General features: G+C 43.1%; 1 protein-coding gene across 2 annotated transcripts in view; it reads right to left on the reverse strand.

The window, feature by feature from the left end:
* The window catches only part of PDE6A (phosphodiesterase 6A), an 88,818-nt gene that overhangs the window by 24,350 nt on the left and 46,834 nt on the right, over nt 1-17,634 (reverse strand). For both annotated transcript variants that reach the window (XM_035288368.3, XM_035288373.3), the window contains exons 10-17: nt 16,651-16,794; nt 14,722-14,787; nt 14,370-14,516; nt 13,078-13,185; nt 4,132-4,241; nt 2,490-2,577; nt 2,191-2,291; nt 1,384-1,491 (exon numbers count right to left, since the gene is read on the reverse strand). In XM_035288368.3, the coding sequence (XP_035144259.1) occupies nt 1,384-1,491; nt 2,191-2,291; nt 2,490-2,577; nt 4,132-4,241; nt 13,078-13,185; nt 14,370-14,516; nt 14,722-14,787; nt 16,651-16,794 (872 nt within the window). The remainder of the gene's footprint in view (nt 1-1,383; nt 1,492-2,190; nt 2,292-2,489; nt 2,578-4,131; nt 4,242-13,077; nt 13,186-14,369; nt 14,517-14,721; nt 14,788-16,650; nt 16,795-17,634) is intronic.

Here is a 17,634-nt window from a genome sequence, read left to right on the forward strand (position 1 = left end):
ACTGCACTCCAGGCTGGGCAACAGAGCAAGGCCCTATCTCAAAAATAAATAAATAAATAGTCGGGGGTGAGGGGCAGCTCCTGGTCAGCCTGTGAGTAACCATGGGCTGAGCGTACCCCTTGTTCAGTGAAAGCAGACTGCACTGCTCCCAGGATCAGGGGACCTTTGCAGGAGGCCTGGTTGGACAACGGCAGGGTTGGAGTGGGAACTTGCTGCTGCCCCCTCTTTCTGGAGCCTGTACCAGTGGTCTCCTCTTCTCTACTGCAGACACTTGCAATGCTTGTGACTTAATCAAGTCTCATTTTTATAGAAGCATCTGGGGCTAAACAAATAAGGCAATGCCTCCTAGGCAACTGGTCAGGCCTTGTCTCCCCTGCAACTTTTCCTGACCATTGCCTTCAATGCCCAGGACGAATCACAGAGGAGCTACGGGACCTTTTGGCTTGGGCCACATATTCATAAAAGTCCTCAGATTTACACTTCTCACCCCACTGTCAGTTGAGGTGAATCATGGAAGCACATCGAGAAAACTGAAAAAAGACATTCACCAGACAACTTAAATACAAGTCTCATTACCAACAATGCCACACCGTTCACTGTAAATTTCATATCAACCATAACGGATCTGTGAAAGCACAGCTATATTGCAGGTTGTTGTCCTATGTAAAAGAATACTTAAAAAATTAAGCCTATATATTTTGAGTGACACATTAACTATCACTCAAACTTTAATTGGGGCTGGGCATGATGGCTCACACCTATAATCCCAGCAGGTTAGGAGGCCAAGGTGGGTGGATCACTTGAGGTCAGGAGTTCGAGACCAGCCTGGGCAACATGACAAAACCCTGTCTCGACTAAAAATACAAAAATTAGCTGGGCAGGTGGTGGGTGCCTGTAATCCCAACTACTAGGGAGGTTGAGGCAAGAGAATCGCTTGAACTTTGGAGGCAGAAGTTGTAGTCAGCCAAGATCTTGCTACTACACTCCAACCTGGGCAACACAGTGAGACTCTGTGTCAAAACAAAAAACAGAACAACAACAACAACAAAACCCTTAATTGGTATAGTATGCTTTTCGTTGTATCAAAAACTTGAAAGTTATATCAGTTTACCACCCAAATCCTAGATATTATGATTGAAATACTTCAAATAACATATTTTTATATACAGATACATAAAACAATAATGTATTATCTTGCATTTTTAATGGTAAAATAAAGATTAAGCATATGGCTTATGCAATTGGAATTTGGCATAACTTTATTTTTTCATATGTTGAAGTCCTCCAAAATGAAAGAGTGCAAAGGCTTGTTGAGGGCAACAACAGTCTTACCTCGTGATCCTAAGCCTAAGAGCGTCAGGTTTTAACCCCATCCCAACTCACATGACGATTTCCTTCCGTGTCTGCTCCAGCATCATGTACTGCGTCCACTCCTGTTCACTCTCGTACATCTTAGACTGATCCACGATCTTTTGGAACATCGTCCTCTTCCTACAAGACACACCAGTCTAGTAAAGGGAACAAGTCTTAGAATAAGGCAACACCTGAACTGCTAACACTGGCTGAATCAGATGGAGGCTTATTAAATCAACATAATTCACAGAACAAGGTTGAAAGAACCCAGGCCTGGGAGTGAAGACCTAGCTCTAACCTAAGTCTCTCCCACTGATTTGTGATCTAATCTTAGCAAATCTCTTGCCCTGAATCTCAGTGTTCCCATCTGTATAATGAGGGTAATAATATCTAACTCACAGAGTTGTAGCAAGAATCAATGTGTCCATAACTCACGTGTTGTGCCTGACACATAATAATGTTTATTAATATCATCATTGTTGCTGGATGCAGTGGCTCCTGCCTGTAATCCCAATACTTAGGGCGGCTCAGGCAGAAGGATGGCTTGAGCCGAGGAGTTTGAGATCAGCCTGGGCAACATAATGAGAACCCACCTTTATAGCAAATTAAAAAATTATCCAGGTGTGATGGCGTTCCTGTGGTCCCAGACACTCAGGAGGCTGAGGTGGGAGGATCACTCGTGCCCAGGAGGCAGTGAGTTGTGATGGTGACACTGCACTCTAGCCTGGGCAACAGAGCTAGATCCTGTCTCAAAAATATATATATATTATATATATAGAATACATATATATATATATAATCATTGTTACTCTTACTATTAAAATAAGAAATACCGACTTGAAATACAGGGCGAGGTCTGTGGCAATGATTGCAATGTCCATCATGTGGATGGCGTGCTCATGCTGTCGGCGATTGAGGTTTTGAAAGATATTCAGGCTCTAAGAAAAAAAACAGGCGAGATGGGAGAGAATTGATGCTGGCAGTAAAGTCACCCATCGACCAATGGCCGCCCCAGATGATGGCAGAGGCAGTCCAGGCCAATGGAAAGAATGCTTCCAGGGCACACTCAGGCTGCTTGTGAGATGGGGTCTCTGATCCACGCCCAGTGGCAGGTGTAACCTTGACCCTCATCCTACCTCGTCTCTGAGCAATGTTTTGCCAAACTCCAAGTGGTGTCTTTCCAAGATAGAGGACCCATGCAGCTTGGCCAGTGGGTTCTGGGATCTGAATGAGAGAGAGAGGGAGAGAGAGGGAGAGAGAGAGAATCAATACGGAATGGACAATAGAAAATTAGGGCTAAATATTAAGCCTCCTGCCTCGGTCTTTAACCTTCTCCACAAGTGATTCCAAGCTACTTTTAGGTCATGAACTCATTAGAGGATCTACTAAATAGTGTGGACCCTTTCCCCCAGAAAAAGCCACAAACACACACAATGCAATAAAGGATTTTAGGGACATTAGCATTGGCCCATGCTTCGAGATCGTCTAGCCCTGATTCTTCATATCCGAGTCTTGACTATTCATTTCTGAATTCAATAAATATTTGTTGAGCACTTACTATGTGCCACACACTGTGCTAAGTATTTAGATTCTCAAAATGTAAAATGTAAATACAATCTCTAGCCCCAGAGCAGCATGGAAGTATTGAGAAGAGTCAGAGCAGCATGAATTCAGAGCTTGTTAATGACTTACAGGCCATGGGCCCTGAGCGGAGACTCAGTTTTCTCCTGTGTAAGTAGGGATAACATCAATCCCTGCTCTGCCCAGCCCACTTGGTGGTTGTGAGGATCCAATGGGATCATGGCTCAAGAACTATGCTTCATGGGCTGTCTGAATATAAGAGCCCCCTCCCACTCTGTGAGGACAGGGGCTGTTTTGCTCATCGGAGCACCTCCTTTGCCTAGCATAGAGCCTACCACCTATATTAGCAGCATTATAAATACAAGATGGGGCTGGGTGTGGTGGCTCATGCCTGTAATCCCAGCACTTTAAGAGGCCGTGTCAGGTGGATCGCTTGAGGTTGGAAGTTCAAGACCAGCCTGACCAACACGGAAAAACCCTGTCTCTATAAAAATCAATAAATAAACAAACAAACAAATAAATAAATAAATGAGATGAATGAATGAACCATTACTGGTTACTTAACATCTTGGCCCAAATTAGTACAGCAGGTAGTAGAGGAAGGAGACAAGAAAGGATTTTAATGCATTAGTTTTCTATGGGCGTTGTAACAAACTGCCACAGACTTAATGGCTTAAAACAATAAAATGCATCATTTTACAGCTCTGTATGAAGTCTGAAGTGGGTCCTTAGGGCTGCTTTCCTTCTGGGGGCTCCAGAGGAGAATCTGTTTCCTTGCTTTTTCGAGTTTCTGGAGGCCACCTCCTTGCTTGTAGCCCATGCCTCCATCTACAAAGCCAGCAGAGTAGCGTCGCCTCTCTTCTCTGACCTCCTGCTTCCCTCTTATAAGGATCCTTGGGACTACATGGGGCCCACTTGAGTACTCCCTGTATCTCAAGATCCTTGACTTAATCACATCTGCAAAGTCCCTTTTGAATGTAAGACAACATAGTCCCCAGCTCAGGGATTTGAAATCTGACATCTTTGAGGGGTCATTATTCTGGCTGCTACAGGAGGAGACTCAGATCCCAAGGACAGAAGGCAGTGGGAATCTGTGGAGCACAAGACTTCCCTGTTGGCCAGTGAGCCTGCCTGGGGGCCACACACAACTGGATAATAAATCCAAAGGGCTGGGGGTGGGGAGGGAGGCTGACTCACTTCATCTGGTAGAGGTTGTTGGTGCCTCTGTGGTCAATGTCATGGCAGAAAGCAGCAGTGACCATGGCCAGGGCCTCCAGGTCCGTGAAGTAGCGCTTCAGCTTTCCGGTCTGGAAGGGCAAGCAGAATGCAAATCATTCCTTTGTGTAGGGGCTGGAAGCAGGGCTGAAAAGGCGGATGAGAGGAGGAGGGCCCAGAACTAGGAAGTATGAGTCTGATCTTGGCTGTATCCTGGCCCCGGAGGCTGACCGGAGGACTGCCCAGGGCTGAGGGGTTTTTTTGGGATGTGGTACTTTAGGTGCCAGAATGGGGAAAGTACCAGGTAAATGGAGACAACTGGCCACCCTGTTTCTGAGTAGACCTTAGCTGGTCTCATCTCCCTCTGAACCTCAGTAACCCAATCTACATACAAGGGGCGGAACATATTAGATTAGGTGATTTTTGAGAAACTTGTAGATGTCAGGTTTTAGGATTTGGAGAGTTTCTGAACATGGCCAGACTGGCAAAACAAACCTTCCAAACCAGGTCTACGAGTTTAAGCACAGCCTGGGAGAATCCTTCCTTATGATTCTGACAGACACTTAACTCCTTGTTGATGCTGGATGTTGAAACAAAATGTGGGAAAGTGCTCTGGAGAGCTGATGCTGACTTTAAGAAAGAAATCACTCTATGTGGTGTTCTTGTCACCTTCTGTGATAGCCTGGTCAGAATTCCTGCTTCTGGCCCTAGCACCTACTCTGGCCTGACCATTTCAGCCAAGGGGGAAGGAATGAGGATGAGGAAGGGCAGGGATTTGCATCATGATCTGAAGGGGAAATAATTTTAATTAAAACATAAAGGTCTCCGATCCTCTGAGCCAAAAATACGGACACAAATACACAAAGAAAAGTTCCTCCAAGGATATTGTGGCACTGTTTGTAATAGTGAAAGATTGAAAACATTTCCAAGTCCAACAATAGAACACTATGCAGCCATAAAATTGTATCATGGATAAGCTTTCAAACATTATACTAAGTGAAATACACCAGACACATAAGGACAAATGCTGTCAGATTTCACTTATATGAGGTGCATAGAATAGTCTAGATGAAAGAAACAAAAAATAAGATAGGACCAGGCACAGCAGCTCATGCCTGTAATCCCAGCCCTTGGGAGGCTGAAGCAGAAGGACCACTTGAGCCTAAGAGTTCAAGACCAGCCTAGGCAACACAGCCAGACCCTGTCTCCACAAAACTAAAAATTTAGCTGGGCATGGTGGCGCATACTGTGTTCCAGCTACTTGGTGTTAGTCCAAACTGCACCATTTTGTAACCTCCCCATTATTTTACAGACCTTGGTCAAAGTGAAACTTTTCATAGGGGTTTGGGCGGTGAGAGACATCCTGCATAACTACCTGACCACAAGGCAGACAAAGGCCCGACTAAAGAAACATCCTAGCATATCTTGCTGGGTAAAAGTCCAAGAAATACCACGATGGCATCCCTCCGGGACAAGGGCGCAACAGCCTCATCATGAGAACATCTTATTAACATCCTGCCAGGCAACAAGCCCTGCTGCCCAGACCCCTCCCACCCACACCTGTATCCTATAAGCAGCGGTGGGCTCTGGCATTAGGCTGCTCCCCACTTCTGTAGGTTTTATGCTGGACATAAAGCCTGCATTTGCTGTTGAGCTGCCCTCTTTCTGTTTGTGTGTGTCCTTCTTTAACCCTCACCTTCCCTTCAAAACCTAACACTTGGAAGACTGACGTGGAAAGATCGCTGGAGCCTAGGAGGTCAAGACTGCAGTGAGCCATGTGTTCTCAGCACTACACTCCAGCCTATGTGACAGAGCAAACCATCTCTCAAAAAAAACATCTAAGAGGATAGAGATTAAATGTTGCCTCCTCTACAATTTCTTATTACCAAGAGAATAAAAATATTTGGGACTGTTCGTAAACATGTTCTGTGCCACAGTGGCAGATTGCACTGTGGGAAAGTACATGCTTCTAGAAATTATTATTCACAGACTATTGACCTACGGATTGCTGATGTGACAGACAGTTCACAGTTTTTGCTTGCCTCTTAGTGTTCACTGGAAATTAAGGTCACTAAGGGTTAAGAATTCTAATTAACATAGGGATATATTAACATATATCCCTATATTATTTAGAATTAATAACCCTTAATTAATATATTAATAATAATGAGTTAATATATTATTACTAAAAATAAGGGAAACAATACTATAAGCAATTATATAAAAACGCAAAAAGTCCTTTTGGTAAGAAAAAGCTGTAGACATGAGGATGTTTTATTTTGTTAAGGGGGAAAAGAGAATTTTTGTCCTAAATTAAGACAACTGGTTGTTCCAAAATGAGAAGAGGAAAAAGTACAGTACAAAAGCTGAATGGATAAGAAAGTTGTAGAAGGCTTGTGGAGGAGAAATCTTGTGAAAGGAATTGCTTATCATTAAGTTGGCTAAGATTAAAAGAAAATTATTTTTAAGTTTTTCTAAAATGTTGATATTAATGCTATCTTGAACATTAATGTCCAACATACACTGATGCACAACTAGAATTTAGACCTCTCTTTAAAACAACAAAATTTTCTTGGAGTATTGGTCTGCTTTTAAAAGGAAATTTATCTTTTAGGTAATTGGCTTAGGAAACAACAATTCTGTGCTTTATCAAACTAATTTCCCGTACTCTAGGTTGTCTTTATTAGGTTTTTTGATCACTTAGGAATTTTCTGTATTAAAAGAGCTAAGGTCTTTCTATAAGTATGTAACTTTCTGTGTTTGCCTTTGAAGTCTTTTATTTATCACTTTGGTCAAATGAATGACTACTGTTCACAGTGATCTTTTCTTTTCCTTTCTTTTCTTTTGAGACAGAGTCTCACTCTGTCCCCCAGGCTAGAGTGCAGTGGTGCAAGTGCAACTCAGTGCAGTTTGGACCTCCTGGGTTCAAATGATCCTTCCACCTCAGCCTCCTGAGTAGCTGGGACTACTGGTGCATGCCTCCACACTGGGCTAAATAACCTTATTTTGGACTGGGCGCAATGGCTCTTTCCTGTAATCACAGCACTCTGGAAGGCTGAGGTGGGTGGACCACTTGATGTCAGGAGTTCGAGACCAGCTTGGTCAACATGGTCAAATATCATCTCTACTAAAAATATTAAAAATCAACTGGGCCTGGTGGCACGCACCTGTAACCCCAGTTACTTGGGAGGCTGAGACGGGGGAATTGCTTGAACTCAGGAAGCAGAGTGCAGTGAGCCAAGATCATGTCACTGTACTCCAGCCTGGGTGACACAGCAAGACTCGGTCTCAAAAAAAAAGAATAAGCATTTTAAACCTTTGATGTTTTTTAGAAACTTCCCAAAGTCATGTTCTTTTTTTTTGAGACAGTGTCATTCTGTCACCCAGGCTGGAGTGCAGTGGCATGATCTCGGCTCACTGCAATCTCTGCCTCCTGGGTTGAAGTGATTCTATGGCCTCAGCCTCCTGAGTAGCTGGGATTAGGCACATGCCACCACACCTGGCTAATTTTAAAAAACATTTCTGGTAGAGACAGAGTTTCACCATGTTGGCCAGGCTGGTCTCAAACTCTTGACCTCAAGTAATCCGCCCGCCTTGGCCTCCCAAAGTGCTGGGATTATAGGCATGCACCACCACACCCGGCCCCAAAATAATATTCTAAAATAAGTATTTTTCTTGACTGCAAATTAACTTTGGAATTTTTCAGATGAACTTTTGGATCATCTTAAAAAGATATCTCTTCTTGTAAAAAGAGAGACATTAAACTAATTAGGCTTATTTGATATATTAAACTATATGGGAAACATTGTCAAATACCATTAATGCTAAATCTTTGAGTTCTAGTCTATGGATGTGTTATTAATGTGTTTCAAACTGTATACAATTCACAGAAATCTAGTACTCCTGGTATAACACTGTCAGTCACAATTTTAGTTATTGTCTTAAAATGTTTGTGACAGAAATAACCAAATTTCCTTGTCAATTGTGTCATTATTGTAATGAACGCTCATGAGATCTTTAACTATGACCATGTAAAGTCTCGTCATCCACAGACGGTTCTTCACTCTGCTACTTTCTGAGCAGCTATAAGCCTAAAGTGTTTCATCTTCATAAGATTATACCATTGGACTGGGGAAGAATTCCCAGAATTCCAATGAAGAAATTGACTGGTTCATAAAACTGCTAACTCAATATTAAGCAGAATAAAAAATAATTGAAAATTTAAAAAAAGATTTGGTAGGTTTTTTTTGATTTGGTAGATTTTTATGCTAAGTCAGCCAGTACTGAAATTGGTAAGATATACAATTCAAATGAACTCTATAATATTGATCCAAGTCAAATTACCTATGATAACCTATTTAATAAACAGTTCTATGCACCTGAATTAGAGAACAAAATTGGTGTTTAAAAGGATATAAATCCAATGTTAAGTGTGGACTTATGGAGAGCCCCAATAGCCAGCTGTCCTTAATGAGTCCTTAAAGCTTCCATTATTAGATTCCTGCACTCCATGAGTCATCATGGACGACACAAAATGACAGAAATTATGACAAAATATTGACAGGGTGACTGCTCTAAAATTGCTAAAATGGGCTGGGCGCAGTGGCTGGTGCCTGAAATCCCAGCACTTTGGGAGGCTGAGACTGGAGAATCACTTGAGGTCAGGAGTTTGAGACCAGCCTGGCCAACGTGGCAAAATCCCATCTGTACTAAAAATACAAAAATTAGCCAGGACTGGTGACATATGCCTGTAATCCCAGCTACTTGGGAGGCTGAGGCAGAAATATCACTTGAACTTGGGAGGTGGAAGTTGCAGTGAGCTGAGATCACATTGCTGCATTCCAGCCTGGATGACAGAGTGAGACTCCATTGCTAAATAAATAAATATAATTGCCAAAATGGTTTTAAGAAGTATTTGGGGCCAGGCGTGGTAGCTCACACCTAAAATCTCAAATACTTAGGAGGCCAAGGCAGGAGGATCACTTGAACCCAAGAGTTCAATACCAGCCTGAACAACATGGTGAGACCCTGTCTCTACAAAACAATTTAAAAATTAGCCCAGTATGGTGATGAGTGCCTATTGACCCAGCTACTTGGGAGGCTGAGATGGAAAGATTGCTTGAGCCTAGGTCAAGGCTACAGTGAGCCATAATGACACCACTGCTCTCCAGCTTGGGCAACAAAGCAAGATCCTATCTCAAAAAAAGACCCTATGAGTTTGACAAATCAAACTCATAATGCTAACATGACAATAAAAATCTCAGGCAACACATTTCCGGCAGCCACTGGATTATTTGAACACTTACAGATGGATTTCACTTAACTGCCACCTTCAATGCATCTTTTCTGGTTTTATAGAACCGTTCCCATACAGGAAGGCTAATGCTATAGCACTATACTATAGCACTTTTAAAGCTTTAGAATATTTAAAAGAAAATATTTTTTCTTTAGGTTTAATGGCTTGTGTCTATAATTCCAGCAACTTGGGAGACTGCAGCAGGAGGATCACTTGAGGCCAGGAGTTTAAGACCATGGCAACATAGTGAGACTTCATCTCTTAAATAAAAAAACCAAAATAAATAAATCAGTCCAGCATGGTGGTACATGCCTGTAGTTTTAGCTACTTGGGAGGCTGAGGTGAAAGGATCACGTGAGCCCAGGAGTTTGAGGCTGCACTGAGCTATGATCACATCACCACACTTCATACGGGGCAACAGAGTGAGGGCTCATCTCAGAAAAAAAAAACTTAAAAAATATTTTTCTCTTGTGGGGAATTCTTGAGAAAATCTCCAGAGACTTTTCTGAAAGCACTGTCAAATAATAATACTAAGCTTTGTTTCAGTTATAGTCTATGGATGTGTTATTGATATGTGTTTCAGAAACTGTATAACATTTTCCTTTTTTTTTTTTTTTTTGAAATAATCTCTCATTCTGCCACCCAGGGTAGAGGTCAGTTGTGCCATCATGGTTCACTGCAGCCTCGATTTCCTGTGTTCAAAGGATCCTCCTGCCTTACCTGCTGAGTAGTTGGGACCACAGGTATGTGCCACCATATCTGGCTAATTTTTGTATTTTTTATAGAGATGGGGTTTTACCATGTTGCCCAGACTGACCTTGAACTCCTGGGCTCAAGCAATCCACCCATGTCAGCCTCCAAAAACGTTGCAATTACAGGTGTGAGCCACCATGCCCGACCTGTATGAAATTTATAGATCTAGATAAAGAGGTATTCATTTCACTAGACAAATTGTAAAACAGTTTACAAAGATATAAACACAATTGCATTGGCAAAGCTAACTGAATCAATTGGATTGCCTTGGTCAAAGGTATTCTCAATTGGTGGCAATCAGATCCACTCCTGCCAGAAAACAGATTGACCCCATATGAAACAGTTACAGGAAGATGTTTGGCCCTGATAACAGAACCTCATTTATCTTCCACTCTTTTTTTTTTTTCCTTTTTTAAATTTTGAGACAGAGTCTCCCTCTGTTGCCCAGGCTGGATGGCAGTGGTTCGATCTCAGCTCACTGCAACCTCTGCCTCCTGGGTTCAAGCAATTCTCCTGCCTCAGCCTCCCAAGTAGCTGGGACTACAGGTGCATGCCACTGCACCCTGCTAATTTTTGATATTTTTAGTAGAGACTGGATTTCACCGTGTTAGCCAGGATGGTCTCTGTCTCCTGACCTGGTCATTTGCCCAGCTTGGCCTCTGAAAGTGTTGGTTTACAGGCGTGAACCACAGATTTAGACACTATGCCCAGCTATCTTCCACTCTTATAAACTCTGACATGATTCAGTACTGCAGGACTTTACTGCATTATGCCAAAGTTTATTTTTCATCAGGTTAAAGAAGCTCTTTGTGACCCACAAATTGATGACAACCAGACCTTTCATGATCTAGAACCCAGAGATTAGGTCTTTTGGAAATGACACCAAAGGAAGACTGCTCTTGAACTCCACTGGAAGGGACCATACCAAGTTCTCTACTGCAAAACCATGGTACCTTGAGTCTTGGATCTCCATCTCTCAACTCCGAAGGTCCCTCCAGAGTCCTGGAACTATACGCCTGTTGGACTCCTTCAGGTAAAGCTAACCAGGGAAGGTTTTCCCTAGAAACAGATGGCATTCAAATAGGAAGAGTTTTCCCAAGATCATAGATCAAGACTTCTCTGCCAGCATGAAGGAAACAGCACTCTGACCTTTCTACTTAATAACCTAATCACTGCCAAATACAGAAAACCCTTCTGAGTGATGCTTATCAAAGCTATATCATGCCTTCAGGTATTGTGGAGTCAAGACTTAGAGACTACCCATGTGGCTAGGAGTAATTGCTTTCAGGATGTCACAGGATTAAATCCAGTAATGCTTCTTTCACTAAATGTGGTTATGCAATGTTACAGTATGATATGAAGGGACCACAAAAAGTAAGTGTCCCACTGGACCCTGTTCAGGAGCTATGAAGACTTACGGGCCGACAAACTCAACTGAACTCTGTTCAAGCACCACTAGGTGGCCTCTTTTCCACTCCCCAAGGACTTATATTGGGTTTGCTTACTCTGTTCTCTCTCCCTGCTGGTGCAGAACTTACTATTTGGCCAGGCTCATTCCTTGCTCCCAAACAGCTTTCCCTGAACGTTCCCATAATAGCTCCCACAATCAAAGGCCAAAGCAATTGATAACCAAAATCATTACCAACCTCAAAATGGATGAAGATAAGTTAGTTTCTACTGAGGAAAGTTTTCAATGGGTTTCCTGGGGGCTCACTCTTGCTGGTGGAGGGCTACCAGTTATAGGGAGTTTGAAGCTCATTATACATTGGAGGGAAATCTTGGATTTTATAGTCAATCAGGCCTCCCAGGCTTAGAGAGCAACTCTCTAAAATGTGGATGAGAAGATTCATGGAAACACTCAATAGAACAGGATGCAGCTTTAGACATCCTCTTTGGCCTCGTTGGCTTGCATATGGTGCTGAACCAAATCCAATGTGGCACTTATCTTTTCCCTGATTTGAGTACTACAGGAAGCTTAATGTAAAAGTTGGCTGATACTGCTGTTTCTCTAGACACTGCCACAACTTAAGGAAATCTAAGAAAATTTCTGAGGAAAAGAACACATGATGTGTTTATGGGAGCAAATAACAGGCGGTTTGCAGGCATCTTGAATGGTGAATGGCAAACTTTTCTATTCCAAGGTTTTCTAATCTTTTATCATTTATTTATATATTTATTTATTGAGATGGAGTGTCACTGTTGGTGCCCAGGCTGGAGTGCAATGGTGTGTTCTCAGCTTGCTGCAACTCTGCTTCCCAGGTTCAAGCTATTCTCCTGCCTCAGCCTCCCAAGTAGCTGGGATTGCAGGTGTGTGCCACCACCTCCAGCTAATTTTTGTATTTTTAGTAGAGGAAGGGGTTCACCATGTTGGCCAGGATGGTCTCGATCTCTTGACCTCCTGATCCACCCGCCTCGGCCTCCCAAAGTGCTGGGATTACAGGCGGGAGCCAGCGCACCCGGCTTATGTTTTTTTTTTTTTTAAAGTGGATTTCCAAATTATTATGACTTGCATTACCAGGCTAACTTCAGAAATCATGCCATTTAAAAATGAAGTATGTTTCTAATTGTCATTATGCCCCAAACAAAGACTATGACCGATGACCAACTGAACTGTTGAATAATATTAATACTTGTGACGTGGTTACCTCTAAATAACCAGACTGAGGTTGGGGGTAGCTTGCAGCTTTCTTTCACTTTTTTTTATATGCCTCTCTATTCTTAAAATCCTTTCATACAAAAGCCTGTACTGCTTTCACATAAATCTTAAAAGGCAATAAATAGAACAAGAAGAACAATGCTGTTGCTACCATGTAGAGTCTGCATGAGATTGTCTAGTGTGATGCAAGCCCACCCTACCAGCCCCACCGGCCCCGCCATACCACCAGTAGGGAGAACATGGTCTGGCCCACGTTGAAGCCATGCCGCCAGTTGTGGTAGGTGATCTTGCGGTAGCCCTTACTCAGGGAGTACATGAACCGCACCAGGGCCTGTGAACACATGCATATCAGTGAGGCAGGACATACATGAAATGGTCTCATGATGGTTAGAATAACAAAAACATGCAGAAAGCATGGCCCATGGCCCTCTCTTTTGAGGCTGGAGTAAGGAAGCCTTGGCCATCGTCCTGGTTCTTCCTCTCATTTACTGTGCAACTTAAGGCAAGTTCCTTCTTATCTGGACCTACGTCCCCATGTGCCAGAGTTACTTGCTTCTGATTTCCTGACCCAGAGCAAAGTTTGTTAACTTGTAACTGGTTCACTGGACCAGGAGGTGAGAATTCGTAATAGATGCAATCACGCTGTGAAAGTGCCTTGCAAGCTGCTAAATACTATGAGGATATTGTTGTTAGGAAAGGAGGTGAGCATGAGTCATTCCTCTGACCCAGCTTCATCAGTGATTCCCAAACTGCCCTGGAGAGTAACTGTCCTTGGAGAAGCTAACAGGGGCCCTACAGGAAAGGAAAGCTAAAGGACTCTTTTATCCAGTGGCAAACTTGTCTGTGCATTAAACTCACTTGGAAGACTTGTTAAAACAGTTTCTGATTCTTCAGAGCTGGGAGTGTGTGTGTGTGTGTGTGTGTGTGTGAGAGAGAGAGAGAGAGAGAGAGAAAGAGGAGAGAGAGAGAGAATGTGAATGACTGATAAATTCTTAGGTGGTGTGGATGTGGTCTAGGGCAACACTTTGAGAACCACTGCTTTAATCCAAATCAAATGAGTTTGGGAAATTCTGCACACCATATGCCACTGCCTCCCATATACACCTCTGCCTGTCCCCCATTCGCCTAGACTCGCAGTAAACCTTAGTAAGGAATTCTGCAGGGAATGAGCCCTGTTTAAATCAGTTTAGGCCACATTTTCTGCCCTCATTTAACTCTAGGACCCATTTTTTGGCAGCCCATCTATTCCCAGCCTTCAGAGCTAGCTTAGTACTCAGAACTCACTGCAAGAAACCAATGCACCCAAAACATCACACGTCACAGGACACAGAGGAACAGTGTGTCTCTTTTCTTATAAATGACTCATCTGTGCAACACGACTAATTCTTTAGGTCCTAGATGCTGAGGATACACTCTTTTTAAGGCAGTTTAGGAATTGAGTTTTTTGTTGTTTTTTTAAAGCAAGCAAGAAAGAAAATGAAAAGGGGAAATCAACAATGTTTGCTTTGACCTCACCTCTTGTGGAATGTGAAATTTATCCACCACTTTGAGCTCATAATACATCTGTATTCCACATTTCACCAGCTCCAGTTCTGTTAGGGGCAAGTCACTGAAGTGAAATTTATTAATTTCATATTTCTCTGCATCTGGCAGCTCTGCTTGCTGTATAAGAATAGAGTCAAGTGATTAGAAATGTGAAGTGCTTCTGGGTGCCCACCTCCTGCCAGCCCTGTCCCCATGCTGGGTCTGAGGGAGGGATCAGAACAGAGTGATCAGGATCATGCTTTGCAAAGAGACACCCGTGCACGCTCAGGAGCACCTTGGACTTGTTATACATCAGGGCTCACGCTGCCCCGGTTCAGCTCACCAGGATCTCAGTCAGCTCCTCTTCCTCACATTCCCACGGCTCCTTCCCATACACCTCTCTGGTTTTCTGCCAGGGCCCAAAATGGCAGGGGGGAAAAAATAGGTTACAACATCCAAAGTCTAAAAATGTCTCCGCTCTTCCATTCCCACTTATATCCTTTCTCCAAAGTCCTTGCGACAGAACCGTGAGCTCAAAGAGGATTCCATTAAACATGCATTGATGCACCAAGTCCTGGACTTTAGAACCATAGAGACCTGCATTCAAATTTGAGCTCTGCTGCTTACGAGCAGTGTTATTAATGCTTCTGATCTTCAATTTCCTCATCTGTAAACTGAGGATAATAAATGTACTTATCATCTGTAAACTGAGGATAATAAATTCAGTTATGCAAAGTCATTCTCGAGTAATATATGTAAAATTAAATAATGCATAGAAAACACTTAGCACAGTGCTTGGCATATAGTACACTAACATAAAAGAATGCTGTAGTTGATAGTTTTATTGTTATTATTACTGACTGGGAGTAAGGAGGCCTTGGCCATAGTCCTGGTTCTTCCTCGCATTTATTCTGCAACTTGAGGTAAGTTTCCTCTCTCTCTGGGCCTGTGTCCCTCTGTGCCATAGGAGGGGGAACTGAACCCAGTTACTTGCTTCTGATTTCCTGACCCAGAGCAGGATGCTTTAACTTGCAAGTGATTCACTGAGGCTGTGCCCCAGTAGGTTGCACATACCCATTCTTTGGCTGAAACTATGGACAGAGTCAAGCAAACCATGAGGCAATTTATTCAAACTGGATGTTTTCTCCTCTAAATTTACCAGTTATTGGGATGAAATGGTCAAATTTGTTGTGGCATCGTCCCAGCTTAAGAAATGCCCTCTAAAAACATTAGTCTGTCTTTCTTTTTTCTTCTTCTTCTTCTTTTTTTTTTTGTCTCACTCTGTCAGGCAGTCTGAGTGTGGTGGGCAATCACCGCTCACTGCAGACTTGATCTTCATGGGCTCAGGTGATCCTCCCCCCTCAGACTCCTGAGTAGCTGGGACTACAGGTATGCACCACCATGCCTGACTAATTTTTGTGGGGTTTTTTGGTAGAGACAGAGTCTCACCATGTTGCCCAGGCTGGTCTCAAACTGCTGAGCTTAAGCGATCTGACCACGTTGACCTCCCAAAGTGTTGAGATTACAGGTGTAATCTGCACCCAGCTTGATAGGGTCTTCTAAGTGAGCTGACCTCACAGGAGAGAGGCTCTGAGAAACTGACCATTGTCCACTGGTCTTCCAGATAAAGCTTCCTCTCAGAGTAGGGGCTATGGCTGGTTGACCCTGTCTCCAGTACTAGGTCATTCCTGAGCACAGTAAAAAATGAAGTTTCTAGAGCTGTCAGGCCAGCATCTGACCCCAATACTGAGGTGTTTCTGTAAGGAATAACTGTCCCCAGGCCACACAGCGCAGTCATTATGTACCACTCTCAGGCGCGCATCTGTTATGCACTCATTCATTCATTCATTAAATGTTGAGGGCTGCTGCATCCCTGTGCTAGGCAGGAAAAAATACAATGGTGCACAAACCCACGCCCAGCCTGGGCCCTCATGGAGTTGCAAGTTTTGCCTTAGTCTGGCCACATCGCTGAGATGCAGTCTCTCTCTTTTTTTTTTTAATTGCATTTTAGGTTTTGGGGTACATGTGAAGAACATGCAAGATAGTTGCATAGGTGCACATGTGGCAGTGTGATTCACTGCCTTCCTCCCCTTCGCCTATATCTGGCATTTCTCCCCATGATATCTCTCCCCAACTCCCCACCCCCTGCTGTCCCTCCCCTATTTCCCCCAACAGACCCCAATGTGTAGTGCTCCCCTCCCTGTGTCCATGTGTTCTCATTGTTGAGACGCAGTCTCTATTCGAGTAGAAACAAGGAAAGAATATTACACACCAGGATTTTCTGAATTTCTTCATTGTCACATTTCACATGATATTTTACTATGTCCTGGAAAATATCCTTCCTATTTTCAAGTCTATTCATTGACTCATAGGTGTCAGGATTTAAGACAGACCAGCCCAGAAATTGAGTCAAAGACTGAAAAAGAAAGAAAGGAGAAATCAGAGACAGAACACTCAAGTTTAATCTTGACTCTGAAACTTATAGCAAGAGTCTCTAGGCCTCTGTTTTCACAGCTATAAAATAGGTTTGACAAGCCGTGTGCTGCCTACCCTGCAGAGTTCTTCTAAGGCCAAGATAAAGGAATGGATGTGATCACACTTTAAGTAAAGCACTAACATACATAAAGCATCATTCTTATGTGTAATAACTTCACAAAAAGAGAATGGGTTCTTGCATATGTGGGGATAGGGAATATATAGGAACTCTGTACGTTTTGCTTGATTTTGCTAAGAACATAAAACTAAAAAAGCCGAGTTTTTTTTATTTTTCAAAAGCAGAGTTTTTACTTTATGTTTTTTTGAGATAGGGTCTTGCTCTGTGCCCAGGATGGAGTGCAATGGTACAATCATGGCACACTGCAGCTTTGACCTCTTGGGCTCAAGTGATCCTCTCGCTTCAGTCTCCTGAGTAACTAGGACCACAGGTATGCACTACCATGCCTGGCAAATCTTTTTTTTTTTTTTTTTCCAGAAATGGGGTATTGCCCTGTTGGTCAGGCTGATCTCGAATTCCTGGGCTCAAGCAATTCATCTGCCTCAACCTCCCAAAATGCTGGGATTACAGGCATGAGCCACCATGCTCAGCTTGATTAAATTTTTTTAAGAGGAAATGTGGATTTCTCTGACAGCACATCATTGCAGTACAGAAGTGAGAGTAAAGAAAGTGATTGATGAGGCTGAGTCAGGATTAGACCAACCAGGTTGCTGCCCCATGTGATAGAGCAGTGACACCCATCCCCCTCCACCCTCCCTGCAA

This window comes from Callithrix jacchus, chromosome 2 (assembly GCF_049354715.1).
Source record: "Callithrix jacchus isolate 240 chromosome 2, calJac240_pri, whole genome shotgun sequence".
NCBI lineage: Eukaryota > Metazoa > Chordata > Mammalia > Primates > Cebidae > Callithrix > Callithrix jacchus.